The 19,264-nt window shown below is 41.1% G+C and overlaps 2 protein-coding genes across 8 annotated transcripts; one reads left to right on the top strand and one right to left on the bottom strand.

Moving 5' to 3' along the window:
• The first annotated feature begins 566 nt into the window (after positions 1-566).
• Positions 567-17,379, top strand: LOC129182852 (zinc finger protein 318-like). 7 transcript variants are annotated; one of them, XM_054779443.1, is made up of 8 exons: positions 3,452-3,501; positions 3,591-3,671; positions 8,000-8,690; positions 8,762-9,126; positions 9,201-9,353; positions 9,628-11,061; positions 12,579-12,636; positions 15,150-17,379. In XM_054779443.1, exons 4-7 carry the CDS (start codon positions 8,782-8,784, stop codon positions 12,627-12,629), a joined length of 1,983 nt encoding a protein of 660 aa, XP_054635418.1. In that variant the 5' UTR covers positions 3,452-3,501; positions 3,591-3,671; positions 8,000-8,690; positions 8,762-8,781; the 3' UTR covers positions 12,630-12,636; positions 15,150-17,379. The 7 variants fall into 7 exon arrangements, with proteins under 7 accessions (XP_054635419.1, XP_054635420.1, XP_054635416.1 ...); XM_054779440.1 differs by lacking the exon at positions 15,150-17,379 and having other exon boundaries at positions 3,454-3,501; positions 12,579-13,691; XM_054779441.1 differs by lacking the exons at positions 8,000-8,690; positions 15,150-17,379 and having other exon boundaries at positions 3,372-3,501; positions 3,593-3,671; positions 12,579-13,691.
• On the bottom strand, positions 14,486-17,127 carry LOC129182855 (group XIIB secretory phospholipase A2-like protein). The gene is made up of 4 exons (XM_054779451.1): positions 16,836-17,127; positions 16,361-16,449; positions 15,185-15,350; positions 14,486-15,104 (listed from the first exon to the last, which is right to left on the bottom strand). Exons 1-4 carry the CDS (start codon positions 17,077-17,079, stop codon positions 14,986-14,988), a joined length of 618 nt encoding a protein of 205 aa, XP_054635426.1. The 5' UTR covers positions 17,080-17,127; the 3' UTR covers positions 14,486-14,985.
• Positions 17,380-19,264: the final 1,885 nt, after the last annotated feature.

Below are 19,264 nucleotides of genomic sequence, written 5' to 3'. Positions count from 1 at the left end.
CTGCACTCGTAGCTCTCCTTTTTGCTCCATCAGTAGGAACTTTCGCCGTGAGCTTGACTGTGCCGTGCGGCGAGTCCAAATGTTTCTTCATGTTTGATGTTGTGTTATTGAAGGCAGATAACAGTTTGTCTCCAGGACAGAGCGTACAACGAACCGTAATATTCCTATCTTTGCTGGACACCAACTCGAAGTAGTGACTGTATTTCCACCTAGCAAAAGCCAAGCTCCCTCCTGCCGCCATTGTTGTTGACACACGTCACTCGCCGCCGTCACCGCGGCAATGATGGCTTTCTATTTGTTAAAAAACAGTAACGCAAAGTGGCTTTGGATAAGTAACTTCGATCAGATTACTTGTTTTGAAATAGTAACGCTTTAAATTACTCGTTACTGAAAAAATGGTTATGGAAGAGTAACGCGTTCCTTTGTAACGCATTACCAACATCACTGGTCGTCACTAACTTTGGTAGGTAAATGTGTCTTTTTAGTGATTGCCATTTTGTATTTCAGTACTGGAATCCACTAGCCATGCTTGTAGACGCTGTTCACCCTCCAACCGACAGGGGGCGATACAGTAAGACTTCGACTGCTGGAGCCCGGAGCATAAACTATCGTGTCGAGGTGTATTTCAGTGCTTATATGATAAGCTTTGTTATGTTTTAATGCAAATAAGTTATTTGTCCAGTTATACTGCGACCGAAAAGGTTCCGCCTGGTTTGTGTCCGAGCGCAGTCGTTTCATGGAAAGGTAACCATAACGTTATTTGAACCTACTGGGAGTTGAGTGTTGCTAGCCAAGGCTAACGGCTTTCAGTCACGTCTGTACTCGCAACCTACATTTCAACTATTGTACCAGGCTGAGTGTTTTAATGGACAAAATAACCATAGTTTGAATTGCGAGTTTGGTCTCAAACTGATTGTTTAGAAACAAATGCAGGTTTGGCGCGAGGACTATATTTGGCCCACAAATTGTGTTTTTTCATTGGCCCGTGGCATGTTGTAGAAATAAGTCATTTTTAAAGACAAATATCGGATATCACACCAATTTGCTTTAACACGAGGCTATGATAGGATATTTTGTTAAAATAACTTAGCATATATTGACCTACATGGGAGTGGATTGGATTGGCTGTTGGTGGAAAAAGCTTAGACACCCCAGCATTAGACAAAGCAAACAGCAAGCTCCGTATGAGTACATGTTAACACTCTAAACACAGCAACGTGTCCAGCATGCCAGCGTGAGGTGACGTAAAAGAAGTCAGTGTAGACCACTGGTGCTCACATTGGAGTACAGTAATCCTTCACCACTTGGAATTTCATGACTTCACTGTTAACGGTTTTCAGAAACATATTAATTAATAAATCATAGCTGTTTCGTGGTCGAATATTATTTGTCAAAAATATGTGCTTTTAAGCAAATTAGATTTATTTTTTGCCAATAAAGCATTACCAGTCATAAAAATTGCTAACTGAACTAAAGTACAGCTATAAGGCAAAGATACCTTCAAAGACGTGGTAATATGTAATATTCTATAGTGATCGCTAGGTGTCGGTAATGTTACATTGGTGAGATGATAGACACTGCAGGAAGTACAAAAACAACAGCAAGGCACTTGCCCGAGTCTAAATTATGTCTTTCTCTTTTTATGTCTACTATATTGGGCAATGCGAGTGTAAAGGTGACTATGGAGTGTCCTTTAATGTCTACAGGGCTCTAATAATGTTACAAATTATATTTAGAAGGTCGTAAGCAGTTTTTCTATGCTATGTCTAGGAAAATATTTGATTTACAAATAAGGAATCCAACTTTGCGGAAATTCACGTATCACTAAGCATGCTGATTGATCAGCGCCAATTTCCTTAATTTTGAGATATATACAATTGGCCAATGAAACAAATCTTCTCCATCTCTGCAAAGGCCTGAAATTCAGCCATGGTCCCCTTTTTCTCAGCCAGACTGACATCTTGCTGTCGAGCCAAGTCTAAAGCCAGTGCTAGCTGGAGCAAAGGGCCAGGCAGCAGCCAGTTGTTAGAGCTTACGAGCAGTGAAAAGAGCAAGGCTACTGTAACCAACGGTTACCCGTCGTCGTTGTGGAAGTTTGGTGTAAATAACAGACGGGGGGCACGGCTGCAGGAGTCACGTTTATCTATGTTCACAGCTCCTCTCTTTAGCAACAGTCAAGAGACCTTCTCAACACACACAACACACATCCGGCCTTCAAAATAAGCGCATTGTGTGATACTTCCTGTTTGTCTTAGAAAAATATCTTGCTCTACGAGGAAATTGATGGAGCTCATGGCATTGGACGACCATCCGTTTTCTGTCGCTGTGCACTTTATTTTTGGTAAGAAGCCCAATCCAGTCTGCAGTGTAACCGGTTGTGCACGTTTTGTTTTTAAAATGTGGAAAAAAAGACTAATGGAACTGATTAATTGAGGGGTTTGGATAGCAATTTTCAAAACTTTTTGTTTATATTTGAGAGAACTACCTTATGTGCAGGTAAAACAACAAGTTGGTTTTATTTCACTGGTATTGTTCAATGTTTTTCAACAAAATAACATTGGAACGTTTTCGGCAGGTCAGGCTTTTTTAAAGGTAGGTGATCGACCAAAAAATTGTAATGGTTGCACCCCGACTTATCACGGTCAGGAATAAAATCGATGAACTGGGGTAAACGAGGGATTACTGTATGGCAAACCTTGGAACAGACAAAGATTTTGTTTTACATCTCTTTTTTTTCCAACCTAAAATGCTTTTTTCTGGTTAGGGACTGAAAAAAGATTGCGAGCGACATGTTTTCTTGAAGGCTACACTTTTAATGCCGCTTTACCCTTCTTTCCAAACAGGTTTTCCCATTGCATCACATGCAGGATTTGATGTGTGAAGATGCACTCAGAGAGGCCTGATTATGGTGGTCAAAGGTGGCACTATGGCGACAGAGACGCAAGACACCGGGACGACTACAACGACAGATGGCAAGACCATCAAACTATGCCGCGGTATTCCTCTCATACACATGGTGGTACTACATACAGTGGAGCGGAGCGGAGCAGTCGAAGTACAAACTACAGTGACTCACCGCCAAGGCTGTACACTAAAGAATCCCTAGACAGAGAGAGAGACAGGGACATGGCTAGGAAGAGCCCCAAGAGGAGACCACAGTCTTCCCCTGACTGGAGTGAAAGGAAAAGGGAAAGGTTTACAGACGACAGCCACACTGACAACAGATACAGACCAGAACCAGTTGGGAAAAAGTACAGGCAGTCACCAGTAAGCTTTTCCCACATGCATGAACCGAAGGATTTGAAACCCAGATCGCCACAGGAGGATATCAAATACAGAAAGGCTACCCAAGAGTCCCGAAACTGGCATAGAGCCGAAGAATTGACTTCCAGGCACCAACATCCGGGTGATTCCACACGCAGACAAGATCGACATGGTCATGGGAGGGACCGCAGTCACTCACCCGAGACTAAACCACGTCCACAAGATGATTCTTCAAAGGTAGCACGCTTACGTCACAAGCTGGTCATACGGAATCATGTGAATTACGTTCAAATTGTGTACAAATGAATAAATCTCCATATGAATAGAGATACGCCAAATCTGGAGGAAGGCAAGACGGCTGTCTTCAGACTCAAGCAAGAAAGTTGCTGGATGGATCTATGAAACAGGTGGGTGTAAGGTAGCTTCACTTAAATATGAACTACATCATTCTTTCAAAAATACAGTATATTAATTCATAAATCATGCGGCTTTGTGCTTGAATACGGCGTATATATTCAAAAATATGCATATTGAAGCAAACTTTACATATATTATGCCTAAATGAAGCATTTTCAAGCATGAAAGTGCCAAGACAAAGTAAAATACAAACAGAAGGCATTCATAAGACTCATTCAAAGAAGTTGTGATAAATATAGTGTTCTACACTGGTCACTAGGTGTCAGTAATGTTACTGTAATGTAGGTGGGGAGACACAAGCACCAGACTTGAACTCCAACAACAGGCACAATAATCCCTAATAAAAACCTGTTAATAGCTAGGGGTGTCGTAGAATAGTTGACTGTTGGGCGATTTGATTCGGAGGAGTCTGATTCGACTATCAATCTTGCCGTCGAATAATATAAAAATGCCGTGTGGTCAGGATTGTACCATTCTGATTACATGTGAAGTGGCCCCAGCTGCTGCTAAGCACACATTTCACAAAGACTGTCTTTGTTTTTGTTATAATAGCTTATGCCTGTCGCCCGAAGTCAGCTGGGATAGGCTCCAGCATGCCCCTGCGACCCTAAAGAGGAGAAGTGGTATAGAAAATGGATGGATGGATGTTGATTTAAAAAAAAAAAAAAAGCCCTAATTTGTGTTAATAAGGAATTAAAAATGACGTGTGTGTTTAACGGAAGACCTATACTTGCCACACATTCGGTACGACCCAACGGAGCTGAGGCCACCGCTAGCTTTGACTGCTCGTCATCTTTAAAAAGGTTAAAGATGACTTCAGAATGTGAACTCTAACTCGTGTCAGGAGCTTCTTACATATCACGCCACGACAACTGACAACATATCATTCAAAGCAGTCAAGGCTGTTACGCCAACTTCTTTTATATCCCCACCATGAATTTTTACGCAAGAAATGAGGCTGCCTACTGATAATAATTTATAAATAATTTCTCGCTGAAACGTTCAGTGAGTGTGAACTGCTTGTCCAATCAAGTGCGGGTAAAAGTAGCATGAACTGCTTGCCTCCGTCTGTTTTCCATCAGTCTTTTGAGCGTGAGACCAAGCCCTGCGATGATACATCCAAGGAGGAGAAGCTGACCAATGGTTTCCAACGTTTCCTTGATGTGCTCAATAAAGGCGTGGATGTGGACATGCTCAGCAAGATTGTGACACAGGACCCGGCAGGTGGCCCCGCCCAACCACAGTCCCCAGCATCTTTTCAGAATGTCGTCGAGCATCCGCGTTTTCCAGACCGAGAGCAGAGAGCACAGCTCAACGTGAAGAGCTGGAGAGAAGACTTTGTAAGAAAAAAATGCTACCTGCCACCTTTTCCACAGCCGCGTGTCAGGTCCTGCAGCCCAAAGAGAAACTCTCTGTCTCATGACGTCTTAGTGCAGCGGCATGATGGAGGACAAGACTGCTACAACAGTAGGTCGCCTCCCGTGTCGGAGAGAAAAGCGTTGACGCATGTTGAGCACAAGCAAATGCAGGACGTTTTGCAGGCCATTGGGATGGATTTGGGATTTGAGGAACTTGGGCAAATGTCGCACCGGATCCAAGAGCGCTTGTATGGGAAGAAGGATAGCGACTGGAGCTACCAGAGGCAAGGAAGCAGACAAAGGGTTACAAAACCAGCCTACTCTCCAAGGCGTCACAGCCGGTCTTCGTCATCCTCCTCCTCATCAAGCAGATCTAGCTTTAACTCTTCATGGAGGAACCACTCTTTGCACAGGGACTCATACAGCGCTCAGAGTGATCCAAAGGTGGATGGAACCCAGGTCCCAGTCAGCATCTGTGATGAGCCCAGGAGCAGCTCGAGGTCTTCACCAGATGACCACAAATATGAAATCCAAGAAAGAAATTCCCCAAATATCACAGCCAGTATGCCAACAAGGCCAGCCTATCCTCCAGTGAATTACCCCGCAATGCTGTACCCACACCTACCCCCCAGCATTCCCAATATGGTGCCGGGGCTTCTTTTGCCCCCCCGAGCCTCTTTGCCTTTACGACCTCCCCTGCCCCCTTTTACATGTCGACCTCCTTTCCAGCCTTACCCTTGTCCCCCACCTTACCCTTTCCCCTTGGCTCCGACGAGGCACCTTCTCCCCCCACATGTGAATAACAATCAGCCACTGCATGTAAACCTCCCACATTTTGAATTTCTGCCTGTAAACACTCCACCCAAGACGAAACCCGCGTCAAGGCCTCGTTGTTTGCAAGTAATTGAAACAAAAAAGTCATGATAAAGAATGCTAACATTGGAAAACTGGATGCTATGGGACATATATATACACTAAGTAACGTGTCACTGACTCAAAAATATACTGTGTGTGTGTGTGTGCATATACTGTATATATGTATGTATACTGTATATGTTTCAGTCAGTGACACATGAATTTGAATTTTTTTAAGTCAACAAATGTTGGTGTTTTAAGCTGTCTACCAGTAAGAAACACTCAGGCCAGAAAATGTGAAATACACTGAAATGATGGTTGACGTTTGCTACGTTTACATGCACTTCAAACACATGTCAACACCTTAACGGGATAGTTTGGATTTTCCCCATCAGCAGTGTCGTGCATCAACAGTGACTTACCCCACGTGGTTCCATGAGTCCAGTTCTGGTCGGATATCCGTGACGCGGATCATAGTTCCAACTTAGTTGCTGGGGCCACTTGAATAAAGAGTTTGGCTTCTCAATAGGATATGTGTTCAAAGGAGTAATGCATTTGCATCATGTTTGTCTCCCGGCGTATCCCTACGCACTGTCGCCTGTCCATTCTGGTGTAAGTGATGAAGACGCTCGCATCTTCTTCAAATGTGTTACTCTTTTGAAGGCATATAGTTCTTAAATGACCCAGCAACTGACCGGAACGACGTTCTTCGACCAAGTGGAGGGTAAGTCACCGTTGATGGACTACACTGCTGACGGGGATGTCACACAACTTCATGTCAACAAATCCAAACTACCCCTTTAACTATATAATGTTCTGTTTGACTTTTTGGGCTGCAAATAACGATTATTTTCTTAAGTCAATTAATCTGAAGCTTGTTGTTTCGAGTGATCGATTTGGCCGCAGACGACCAAATGAATTTAAAGCAAACAGTTAGTGGTTCGGTCTGGGACATATAAGGAGAAAAAAGCAAAAATGTTCATCACTGTTTTCCAAAGTCAAAGCTGATGTGTGAATAACTTGTTTTGCCTAAAATGCAATGGTAATAGGTCTGCTTTCATGGAAATTAAAAAATATGAACATTTGAGTGGCTGAAATCAGAGGGCACTTCCATTTTTAAAACAAAAACGATTAATCAAATACTGAAATAGTTGATTACTTGGATTATTAATTGTGGCAGCTCTACATTGAATTAATATGTCAATTATGCGATTGGAAGTTAGCAGAAGAACACAACCATGGTACGTTCAAGGACTGTCAAACAGAGTAGGGCGGCTCGCTGCTTGCCGAAACACAAACATGCAAAAAGTGCGGGGTAAAATAATGGCCCATATTTCCAAAATTGATACGCATTTACATCAAATTTGATGTAGTTATTTACACATGTATTTTGAAACTTTTTTTTTCTTTTTTAATCATCACGCCTGAAAGTTTCCTGCGCCCAGTTAGGCCCTGACTCCGGCCCGTAATTTGACAATTGGTCTACAATCTATGGTCTGCTTAGAAGTCCAGCTGGGTTCTACTAGTGACTAGTTCTCTTGCCTTATCTACACAGCTAAACATCGCCTTTTACCCTAAACAGGTAACCTTCACAGATCAGTGACTCCGACTGTTAAGTTCATGTAAACGTAGTGAATGAATGTGATGCATTTTGTTTTCTTGTTTGGTAGACACATTTCTTTTGGATACAAGCACACACCTGCTGTAAATATGTATTGTCATACATTTTCTGAAAGTAAATGGTTTGAAATTGTTTTGGTGGGACCTGTTTTTTTTTTCCATGACAACCCCCAGATAGTGTGAAGTCGCATTGCATGTAAAAGGGGAGTTAAAGTCATGCAGGAAACAACAATTGTTCCTTATTTATTCTTTATGTTGAAAGATACATCCAGATCTCAAGCCAGACATCATATAGCAATATCGTATTGATTGTTGTTTCAAGTTGCTGTCTTCGTGCATGCAGTGTAGCGAATTGGTTCGCCTATTCATGTAAAAGTTAATCAGTAAATCAGTTAATGTATGAACATTCTACAAGTATATTTATGGAGGATGTGTGGCCATTGTATAATCAATATTGGATATTTATGATTTGTTGCATTTTATAGATCACCTCTTAACACCGTGGCCTTTTGGGATGCTATGACCTTCCCCATCAAACGGCGTAAGTTGGAAAACACAGACCAACTTTTGTTTTGCTTTAGTTTTGAGTTACTTCTCTCATATTATGGGTAGATGAATACATGTGAGTGTAAATATTTGTACCGGCATTTATTTTTGCTTTAACAAGTCACCTGCCATGCAAAGAACTACGTATATAAATACAAAGGCACCTGCCATTTTGTCCTCCGCCCAGTAGGGGCGCTGGGAACTAGTCAACCCCCCAAATGGACCCTCTAGGAAGTCTCGCGTTGGTCTATGCATAAGACAAGATATTTTCTTCGACCGTGATTGTTCTTTGGCGAGACAATGTTCACATTTCACCTTTTTCCATTCACCTGAAACTTTTTTTTTTCTGAAACATTTTGTTTCCAGAATACGAACCAGGACGTCTGACCTGCGTTAACCGTCAAATATAACGTGTCTGCTACCAAGCTAAGAGCTAATATCGAGGTTTACCTTGGCTGTGTGCTAGTACAAATACAGTGTACTATTTACTGGGCTGTTTATTTATTTGCGGTAGAGTTGTATTGGCTACTGCGTCGAGTTGTTGCTCTTTGAAAGGTGGACAATAATACTGATGTCCATAAAGCGCGTTGGGGGTGTCTGCACAGAAAATATTTGTAGTACTTAACGAAGGTAAGGAGGAGCAACATTTTGCATGCGAACTCGCCTTATTGTCACGGCTCACCTCTATTTCCACTTCGTAGGACGAGAGTTTGGTTAAAGAATGGATCGGCCTGTTTGGGAAGATGCTGCTCACTTCCAGCAGAGGAATGTGAATCCAGTTTACCAGAGAGATTACACTGGAATGGACGCTCCACTCAGTTTTTACAGCAAGGATGCACACTCTGGGGAACCTCTGGAAAATGATGATGATGCAGAGCTAGCCAGAAAAAGGAATATGCTTCGAGACATAGAAGAACGGATATTCCAAAAGAAAGCTGCCATTGCTCTGATGAAAACTGAAGATAGTGAGAAGGAACTACCATCACTAGAGTGTGTAAGTGCATCTCTGAAGGACAGGGTGGCTACAATTTTGCAACAGCGACATTCTCCCAGCTTTCTGTCAAAGGTAAGTAGACAGTGGCTTACAAACTGTTTACGTTTCTAGTGATGATTCATGTTCAGATTTCTATTTACCTCTAGTGCAGGATGTTCGGGTCGCCGACTGAGAGGGAGACTCCTGACCACAGCGGAAAGCGGGTGCTGCTGGAAGACCATCACCTCCTGAAGGTCAGAGTGAAAGCTCTAATGAGGCATCGAAGTGATCATCCCTTTGAATCTCCATCATACAACCCGGTTGGTAAATTTGTCAACATCAAACAACACATTTTTTGTGTTTGGTCAAATTAGGGATGGTACAGTGGTGTAGAAAAGTGTTTGCCCCCTTCCTGATTTCTTATTTTGCATGTTTGTCACACTGAAAAGTTTCAGATCATCAAACAAATTTAAATATTAGCAGTTTTCAAAGGATTTTTTTTTATTATTGGGGGAGAAACTAATCCAAACCTACCTGGTCTTGTGTGACAAAGTGATACTGAGTTACACATCTTTCTTTTGGATCTTCTGCCAGGTGTCTGATCACATGGCCACCACACCACCTGTTACACCATCTCCTCCCCGTACAAGTGTTACTCCCCCAGACCAGGAGGAGAGCGTCGCCAACAGAGGCTTTGAGCGCTTCCTCAGCTTGCTCAACAAAGGAGTTGACCTTGACCTGCTCAATAGGATCGTCAACGATGACAGCGAAGATCTTCATTTAGAAGACCAACCCTTGAACGTTCAGCCCTGTGGTGTCAAGGGGGAGATAGACATGCCTATTGCCAGGGAGAACCTCGAATGCAACGATGAAATGTTGCGGACAGAGCGGTCCACTTGCCAGCACTCCCCAAGCAAGAGACGCTCATTGTCTGATGACAAGAACAGAAAAGACCGACAAGAGAGGAGTAGATCCAAATCTCCCCCGACTGTAGAGAACAAAAAAACAGCAGAGGTTGATGAGCGGTGTGAACAGCTCCAGAACATCCTAAACACTCTGGGCTTGAGCCTGGAAGTGGAAGAGATGAGTAAACTAACAGACCGGACTCAAGAGAGGCTGTATGGGAGAAGGGATGAGAGAAGGCCGGTAGCCACAAGTAGCTCCTGTGAAACTAGCAGGAAGTCATCTTCTCGAAGCTGGAGTCGCAGTCCCTCTGGCAGACGGAGCTCCAACAGCAGACACTCTATGGATCGTCACAAGGAAAAGTCATTCTCTGAGTGCAGCGACTCTGCTCTTTCTAATTTTTGCGACCGAGATGACGCACAAGTGCAGACACACTTTGCTGGCAACAACGAAGACGGGATGGCCTTCGATGGAACCCCTCTCGTGCATTCCCATCAGGATGGTGATACTTTTCCAGGTTACGGTCTGCCTCAGTATTCTCATTTTAATGCTCCTTTCAACGGGCATATGACTTCTTGCTGGGCACACGCTCAGGGTGCCACTTCCTCTTCCGTAAGTTTTCCTAGCAGTTCCCCTTACTCACTGGACACCTACCACTTCCACCCCACTATTGTTTCGGTAGACTCTAGACTAAGCTACCACCACCACCACCATTCCCTTGAAGATGTGTTCTTGATGAATCCAGACCTGTCTTGGCGGGAATATCAGTTTGGCTCAAGCTCTGTCCTGCCGCAGTTCCTGCACCCGGTTGCCAAGCAGCCCGTTATGAAGCCGCCGCTTAGAATTGCCAAGTGTGCATGGAAAAGGAGGGCAAAGAAGAAGAATATTGACAAAAAGCAAGCTGAGAAAGAGAAATGGCTCAGACTGTTAGAGGAGCAGGGCCGAGATGTGTCGTCTCTGCGGGCTCCAAAGGCAAGTACAAATATCATTGAGATAAAACAGACGAGCGAGCCTCCCAAGGCTGTGGAGCCTTCCCATGGACAGAAATGCCCCAAAGTCGAGCTGTCAAATGAGGGAAAACGCCAACTAACGGATGAGGAAATTAAGGCAAACCTGAGAAAAAAGGTTGGTACAATGTGATCATTCTGCTCTTTTCATTACACGTTCCACTTCAAACATGTTGTCGTACAGTAACTTTATTGGTTCCAGAAGGATTCCTTATTTCTAAATGGAATATTTTTCTAGTTATAGCATAGAAAACCTGTTAACGACCTTCTAAATACGGTTTTTAACATGATTAGAGCCCCTCTATACATGACGTAACAGACCTCTAGTCACCTTTACACTTCTGTTCCCCATAATAGGAGAAAATAAGGCTCGGTGTGTTGCTGTAAACGTGTTTTGGTGCTAAGGTAGCAGAGTGGGGTGCGGACAGGAAGTGATGTCAGGAGTTCCGGGTGGTTTTAGCTTGGCGTGGGTTACGGCTGCAACAGTAGCTTGTGTTGGGGATTAATGTGCCTGTTGATCATTCAAACCTGCATTAAAGGCTGGTGCTTGTACGTCTCACCGAACATTACAGTAACATCACCGACACCTAGTGACCAGTAGGGATGGGTACAAAAACAGTACTTCGTACTGAGTATATGTACGGGTGTTACTTTGACATGTAATCCAACAATTAAAAATGATTGGGTGCGTAGCAGACAGCTTGCATAGTGAAGTTAATCAACCAATGACCATTTCTTTCTATGCCTCTTCGAGCGCAACAATGATGTCATTTAAACACACCTTAAACTTTGATTTGGAGTTTGTATTACAGTCCACCTGGCCGTGATGAGTGAATTTCCACAAAGTAGGGTTTTATTTGTAAATTGAATTAATTTTGTAGTGTTTAAGACCTTGTCAGTATTCTGTTTAGCATTATTAGAGCCCTCTAGACATGAAATAACATTCCTATAGTCACTTTTACACTTGTATTATCCAATATAGTTGCCATAGTAGTAGAAAACAATAAGACTTGTTAGACATAACTAAGACATGCTATAGAGTCACACGTTGACAGCATACTTGGTGGCTATTGTCTCATCAATGTAACGATGGTGACACCTAGTGGCCACTCTAGTGGAATACTACTGCAATGGCGTAGTCAACATTCACACAGGAGCTGCTGTCAGCCACAACTCAAGCCAGTCACTGGCACTCTCCACACTGCTAACCATGCTAACACTCAGCAACTCTACAGTAGCTAGCTGACATCATACGTGTCGTCTCCCAGGCCCCGCCTCTTAACGGTGCGCACATCACAGGTATTACACGACATACAACATCTTCTAAATGCCATATGTTTGTATTTTGGTTCCTTTTGCCATATTTATGATTGGAAATGCTTAATTTGGGCCTAGGATACATACATTTTGCTTCTATACTCACATGTTTTGACCACGAGTGAGGGTGCAATGTAGTGAGGGATGGCTGTATTTTATACTCATTTACAAGCTGACGTGCACACTTCCCCAACAGGAAGTTACGCAGCCGTTGTTATATCCCTTTGGATGCTCAAGAAACCAGAAGGTAGATAGAACTCTGTTGCTTTTACTTGCGCTCTTACATGACCGATTACGTTTGTGTGCATTTTCTCTTAGTTGGAAGCGTTTAACCAGAAGAACAAGTCTCACACCAAGCCAAAATCCTGACACACAAGTAAGTAGCTTGTTCCATACGGGATGGACATGATCATCCACTGAGTAAGGATTGGTCACTGTGTGACATTGATGAATTGATGACGAGGGTATTGAGCATGGATGCGCTACACGGCTGCAAACAGGAGAGGCACAGTCCAATCAGTGTCAACAACATCATCACAGCTGTGGGACGTTGAATTCCGGGTAAAACTATTGTGATATGTTGTAATGGTAGAATATACGTATACATTACAAAAACATGATTTGATGAATGAATTTGGTAATACTGTATTTCATTTGAATCAATGGTATGTTGTGTAAATCAGTGGTCCCCAACCCCCGGGCCATTTTGGGTCATTTGGTACCGGGCTGCACAGAAAGAAAAACTAATTTCCATTATGTAGTTTTATTTTGAAAAATGGCTGGATTCTCTCTGTTACATCCGTCTCACTTGACGCATGTCCATTGTGCGTGTGCTAACTTTATCTCATGCTGCACAGATAGACTACTACTGTATTTGTACAATTTTTATTTCACCTCATATTTGGTGTCAAATGCTGATACTATGTGGGAATGCATAAAGGTAAGTTTGGATGACTTATTGAGTGCAAATGTGCACATTTGTCTCAAGTTAATTCATGCTAGCACACTGCCTTTTACCACACACGTCAAACAGCCATGTCATCATCTCTCTGTAAACTCTTGGCTGGAACTTGAACTGCTGGATGGTGGATCACCTTTCATCTTGTGCTTTTAATTTGATGTTCTTCATGTCTTAGTTTTACACAATACATCATAAATAAGATCATTTAGATCGCTATAATGTACGCTTGTGGGAACACAAGCCGGTCCGTGGGTCAAAAAAGGTTGGGGACCACTGGTGTAAAAGGTAAAAGTAATATTTTATTGGTAGAAAAGTGTGATGTAGGAGGACTTTGAATCCCGACTGTTGACCTGGATGTGAGGATATTTACACATTAAAATGATTTTACACATTTGGAGTAAATCATGTCATATCTATCTGGGCTTTTCTAAAGAAAATATTCCCCCATTTTCCATAATTCAATATTTTCAAACACTTTTCTCATTGAAAATGGACGATTTCAATATCTCCCCATATCCACAACGTTCATTCTACATTTTACATTCTACAGTTTGAGCATTCACATGCAGTTTCTACTGAAAATGGTTCATGTAGTCATGCGTAGTTTGTTTTCACCGTGGGCCGTGGCAGTTATGGGTATCCTCAGAGGGCCACTTTTTATAATTCTGTTTTAGAATTTTGTTAATTATTACATTAATTTTTCTTTAATAACTAATAACAAAATTAATAACAAAAAAATTGAAGGTTTTTTCAATGCTGACAAATACATTTAGCAAGAAAGATTGTCATATATTTAAAAAATATATATATATTTTTTTGTTAGTAATGTTAATTTTGTTTTTACTTTATTATTTGTAGTGAATGTTTATTGAATTGTAAAAATGTTTTAAACATTAAAATTTTTTATATTGTAAAAATATTTTTATATATTACAATTTGTACTTATTTAAATTAAGTTAAAAAAAATTACATCCTACAGCATACATATAAAAATAGAATAATATAAATATAATTTTACACTAGCATAAAAGTAAAATAATGAAAAAATAAAGCTTGAAACAGTAAAGACAATGAATATTAATAACAAAAGTACAATAAATATACAAATATATTTTGAAATATTAAAGTAAGTGTCCTTTTGACATGCATTATTTCAAGGCTTTGGTGGGCCACATAAAATGATATGGCGGGCCAAACCCGGCCCCCGGGCCTTGAGTTTGGCACCTGTGTATTAGTGCATTCACAAGTGGGAAGAAGCAGCAACGTACATCCTCTACCAATATGTACCAAAAGACTTTATTTCATTTCAATTGCTTTCTCTTGACTTAATGACAAATGCTTTACACGCATTGTAAGTATCCACCAGCTACTTCAAGCAACAATTGTAATATTAACCTGAAAATAACAACAAATCAGTAGGCCAGCACGGAATAAGGAAAACGTCTGTTCATTTGATAATAAACCCTGTTAGGCTACTGGAATGGCCTGTCAAATAAATCATCAAATTCACCATATTTGACACAGTCCAACTAAGACAATGTAAATGTAATACATTGGATAATCATGTGTCAACCCCACCCCCAAAATGCTCATTGGAGGGTTTCTAAGATCATTGCATCGTGTCGCAAAGAGCCAAAACAAATGCTTCGGATGAAACCTGAACAAATCCTCAAGTAAACACGACTGTTGCAACATCATAACCACAAATATGTTGTCGCTGCGACATCTACTGTTCTATAAATAGGAATGCCGTTTGAGTTGAGTTTAGAGTTCATCCTTCTCCTCTCCTTGGCAGTAGCACGATGCTCTCTGGCTGTTCATGTAGGGTCTGCAGCCTAGAGTCCACACCGTGTTGAACAAAGTGTCCGCCACTGTTTCACATGCTGATGAGAGGACAGGACACGTTAGTAATCATTCTTTTCCCACAGGGACTGTTAAGTAATCATGAGACCAAGTTACCAACCTTCAACCTTGGACACGAAGCCGAGGCTCTTCTTGAGGTCTGAGCAGATGCTATGGAGGCACCAGCGGAACTTGGAGTCACAGCGGTACTTATTAGAACCGCAGGTGTCGTAACATATATCCAGCTGGTTGCAACACTTGGTCATGGCGGGGATCCCCACGTCCATCTGGAGGACAACATACAGTGCTCATTGTAGATTCCGTTATTTTGTTTGATGCTGCAAAATACCATTGGCGTGCTGTTGATCATTTCAATGACAATTCAAATGTCTGTTAAACTGTGGCTGGAAAAAAATGTGGGACATTGACTTTTACATTTCCAATATGGCAATAACTAAGGTAACAACACAAACGAGTCCTCTGACTTTACAAAACATACAGTCTGACTGTGCGAGAAACAATCTATAGTCAGACTATACGAAACAAAACAGTCTGTAGTCAGTCTGTACGAAACAAAACATAGTCTGACTATATGGAAAAAAAATGACTATAGTCAGACTGTATGAGGCAAAACAGTCTATAGTCTATGGGAAACAAAATCTATATCTGAATACAAAATCTGACTATACAAAACAAAACAGTTTGTAGTCTGACTGTACGAAGCAAAACATACAGTCTTTAGTCTGACCATATGGAAGAAAACATCTTTCTGTATATCTATAGACTGAATATACGAAACAAAACATCTATAGGCTGACTGTACGAAACAAAACCGTACAGTCTATAGCCTGACTATATGAAACATGATCAATAGTCTTGACTATACAAAACAAATATACAGTCGAAACATACATTTTGAAACAAAACAATCTTTAGTCTTCTAATGACTATACGAAACAAAACTGTCGATAGTTTGACTATGCGAAGCAAAACACAATCTATAGTCTGACTATGAAACTAAACAGGTGAAACAAACCCTTGTCTAGTCTGACTACAAAGGAAAATGTCAGACTAGGGTCGATTGACTGACTACGAAACAAAACCTGGAGTTTCCATTTGGCCCCCCAAAGATGATTCATTATTCATGATTTATTTATTTGATGTCAGCCTGGTTGCCCAAAGTAAATGTTAGCCCCACTACATGCCAGACATTGCTAGGAATGTAGATGCGTCTTCTTTCCAATGTACGCCTACAATGAATTGGAGTTTTCAATCTTAAATGTCGTGAAGGGCTTACCCCCTCTGGAACAGGAAGACCAAAGAAGTAGGAGCTGCACCCATCAGGTTCCGGCATCTGGTACCCAGGACGTGGAAGGGGAGCGTTACCTGAGCAAAACGTTGCACAGTTGGAGCAGAAAATTAATTGTGGCGATTTTAGACGAGTGTGACAACCAAGTTTGCTAGTTCATCCTACATGAATTTAATTTGCATGTTATTTTTTGAAATTCCTGAGCTTCAGAGCAACAACACATTTCCACGATTAAACGTAGATACGGATGAGCTTTTTGTGTTTGCATGCTAGCTGAGCTATCTTTCCTATCAGGCTTAAGGCCACAGGCCAGATGATAACATTGATCATTCTAAAGGACTTCCAGTATCAGCCTCTTGGGAAGTCTGGCAGTATTACAGTCTTTCCAGTTTTTGTCTTTTAAGAACATGACTGTATCTGTATCTATTGTCCTTTTATTGTGGCCTTTCTCTGTTCAAATTACCATATCGACAGCGGTATTGGCAGAGTCCATCCCGTCCGCCCATGAACTCCAGCATTGAGTCGAAGTAGCCGCTGACTGCCTCGAAGCTTCCTCTCAGAGAGTTCAGGCCCCACTCTGTGTTCTCTTGCTCCACGCCATCGGGTGCTGCAGGTGGAGGCGACGCCGCCCTTTCATCGGTTTCTTGAGCGGCAGCGCTGCGGAGGAGCAAGAGCAGGAGAGGAGCGATCCCGGCCCAGCGGCTCATCCTGCGGCTCGGCCAGTTAAGCACAAATAAACCAAGAGAGAATGGCTGATGGGGGGTGGGGGGGAACGCTATGTGGCCTGAACTTTGAGCCAGACATTAGGACAGCCTCACATGTGGAAGAACAAAGTCCACATTTTGTCGATTACATGTGGAGCCTTTAATCATTAATTTAATCATTAATGAATCCATTCATTTAAAAAGCAGGTTAAAAATGAACGCTTAATGATAATGTACTTTTATGCAATTAAAATAAGTGCAGACATAAAGGAACAAAAACTATGACTGTGACCCCTTGCCACTTTGCGCCTTAGATTTCGCAACTTCACACTATCGCGGCTTTTCTAAATACATGAATAAATCATTGTTTTGTGGTTGAATATGTCCTTTTATTTGTCAAAAATATGCATATATAAGCAAGTTTGACTTTAAAAAAAAAAACATTTCCAAGCATGAACATGGCTAAAAGAATTAAAATAGAAATAAAAGGCAGGCAGAAGACTCATTCAAAGACGTTGTGATGATGTGTAGTATTCTACACTGGTCACTAGGTGTCAGTAATGTTACACTGATGAGACAATCGCCACCACAGGAAGTACTGCACACAAAAAGAACTTAAAAAAAAAAAAAAGAACAAGGAAGTCTCTCAATGCTAACGTGAGTATAAGTCAACTGCTCAAAAGAATAAAGGGAACATTTAACCAATCACACTTGGACAGCAAGGCACCCCCAATAACAATAACACAGTTGATTTCCATTGATAATTTTTGTGTGATTTTGTTGTCAGCACATTCAACTATGTAAAGAGTATTTAATAGAGTAAAAGTATTTAATAAGAATATTTCATTCATTCAGATATAGGATGTGCTATTTTAGTGTTCCCTTTATTTTTTTGAGCAGCATATGTGTGATATGTCTTATTTTCTCTTATTTCTACTATATTTGGTAATAGGAGTGTAAAGACGGGTCACATTTCATGTCTAGAGTGCACGAATAATGTTAAAACCTGTTTTAGAATTTAGAAGTTTTCTATGCTCCAACTACGAAAATATTCAATTTATAAATAACATACTTTGTGGAAATTCACTTAAAATTCACAGGTGAATGTAATATAAAAACATAATATAACAATAAAACGACTAGTTTGGGTATTGATGGATGAGCCAAATTAATAATTATTTTAAAATAGTTAATGGACAAAAATGGATGAAACTTAAAGTTCTGTTGCAAAGCCATGTCAATCTTAACTGACAGCAAGAATAAAAATGCCTTATTGCATTTGCATACAAGCTACACTCCCTACATAATAGGTGGTCTTGAAGCGTCTAGGTATTCAATCACAATATTTGACTGTTAGCACTTATAAAGTTTGTCGTCAAACCGATAAGTCGCAACAAGAGTATTGACCACTAGGTGTCGCCGGTGATAACGAGTCTGCTCAAAAGAGGAGTTACGACCACCGATCTGTATAATATATGTGGATAGCTCATTGGCGATGACTTGTGAAGGCAAACGGCCGCCATATTGCTACTCGCAAGAAACACTTCTCGGGCAAGCTTTTGCATTCGTGGTGAACTTTTATTAATTCGGATTGGACACAAATTTCGACTTAAGATGCCTGCATGTGCAGCTATTAACTGCACAAATCGCCAGTTCAAAGGCTGTGGACGAACATTTCACGTGTAAGTTTGATTGAAATGTAGATTTATGATTGATCATTTAAGGGTTTTGCACTGTCGATCTCTGATATTTTCGATAGTGTAAAATTCCTCTGATTAAATGTACAGACCCTTTCCAAAAAATTAGAATGTCATGGAAAAGTTGTTTAATTTCCATAATTCCATTCAAAAAAGTTAAACTTTCATAGATTATAGATTCAGGGCCCACAATTTAAACGATTTCAAGTGTTTATTTTTACATAATTTGGGTTTCAAGCTCATTAAACCCACGGAAACAGGAATTGAAAAAATTAGAATACTGTGAAAAAAAAAACCACCATTTACTTTTGTTTTTGCAGGAAAAAAAAAAAAGAAAGAAAAGGATCACATCAAATCAAAATATGGTACTTTCAAAACGATATGTTAATCTTCAATACTTGGTTGGGAATCCCTTTGCCTTAATCACTGCCTCGATGCCACGTGGCATTGAAGCAATCAGCCTTTGGCATTGCCTGGGAGTTATGGAAGCC

This window comes from Dunckerocampus dactyliophorus, chromosome 6 (genome assembly GCF_027744805.1).
Source record: "Dunckerocampus dactyliophorus isolate RoL2022-P2 chromosome 6, RoL_Ddac_1.1, whole genome shotgun sequence".
Taxonomy (NCBI): domain Eukaryota; kingdom Metazoa; phylum Chordata; class Actinopteri; order Syngnathiformes; family Syngnathidae; genus Dunckerocampus; species Dunckerocampus dactyliophorus.
This window is presented reverse-complemented; position numbering and strand designations above follow the sequence as displayed.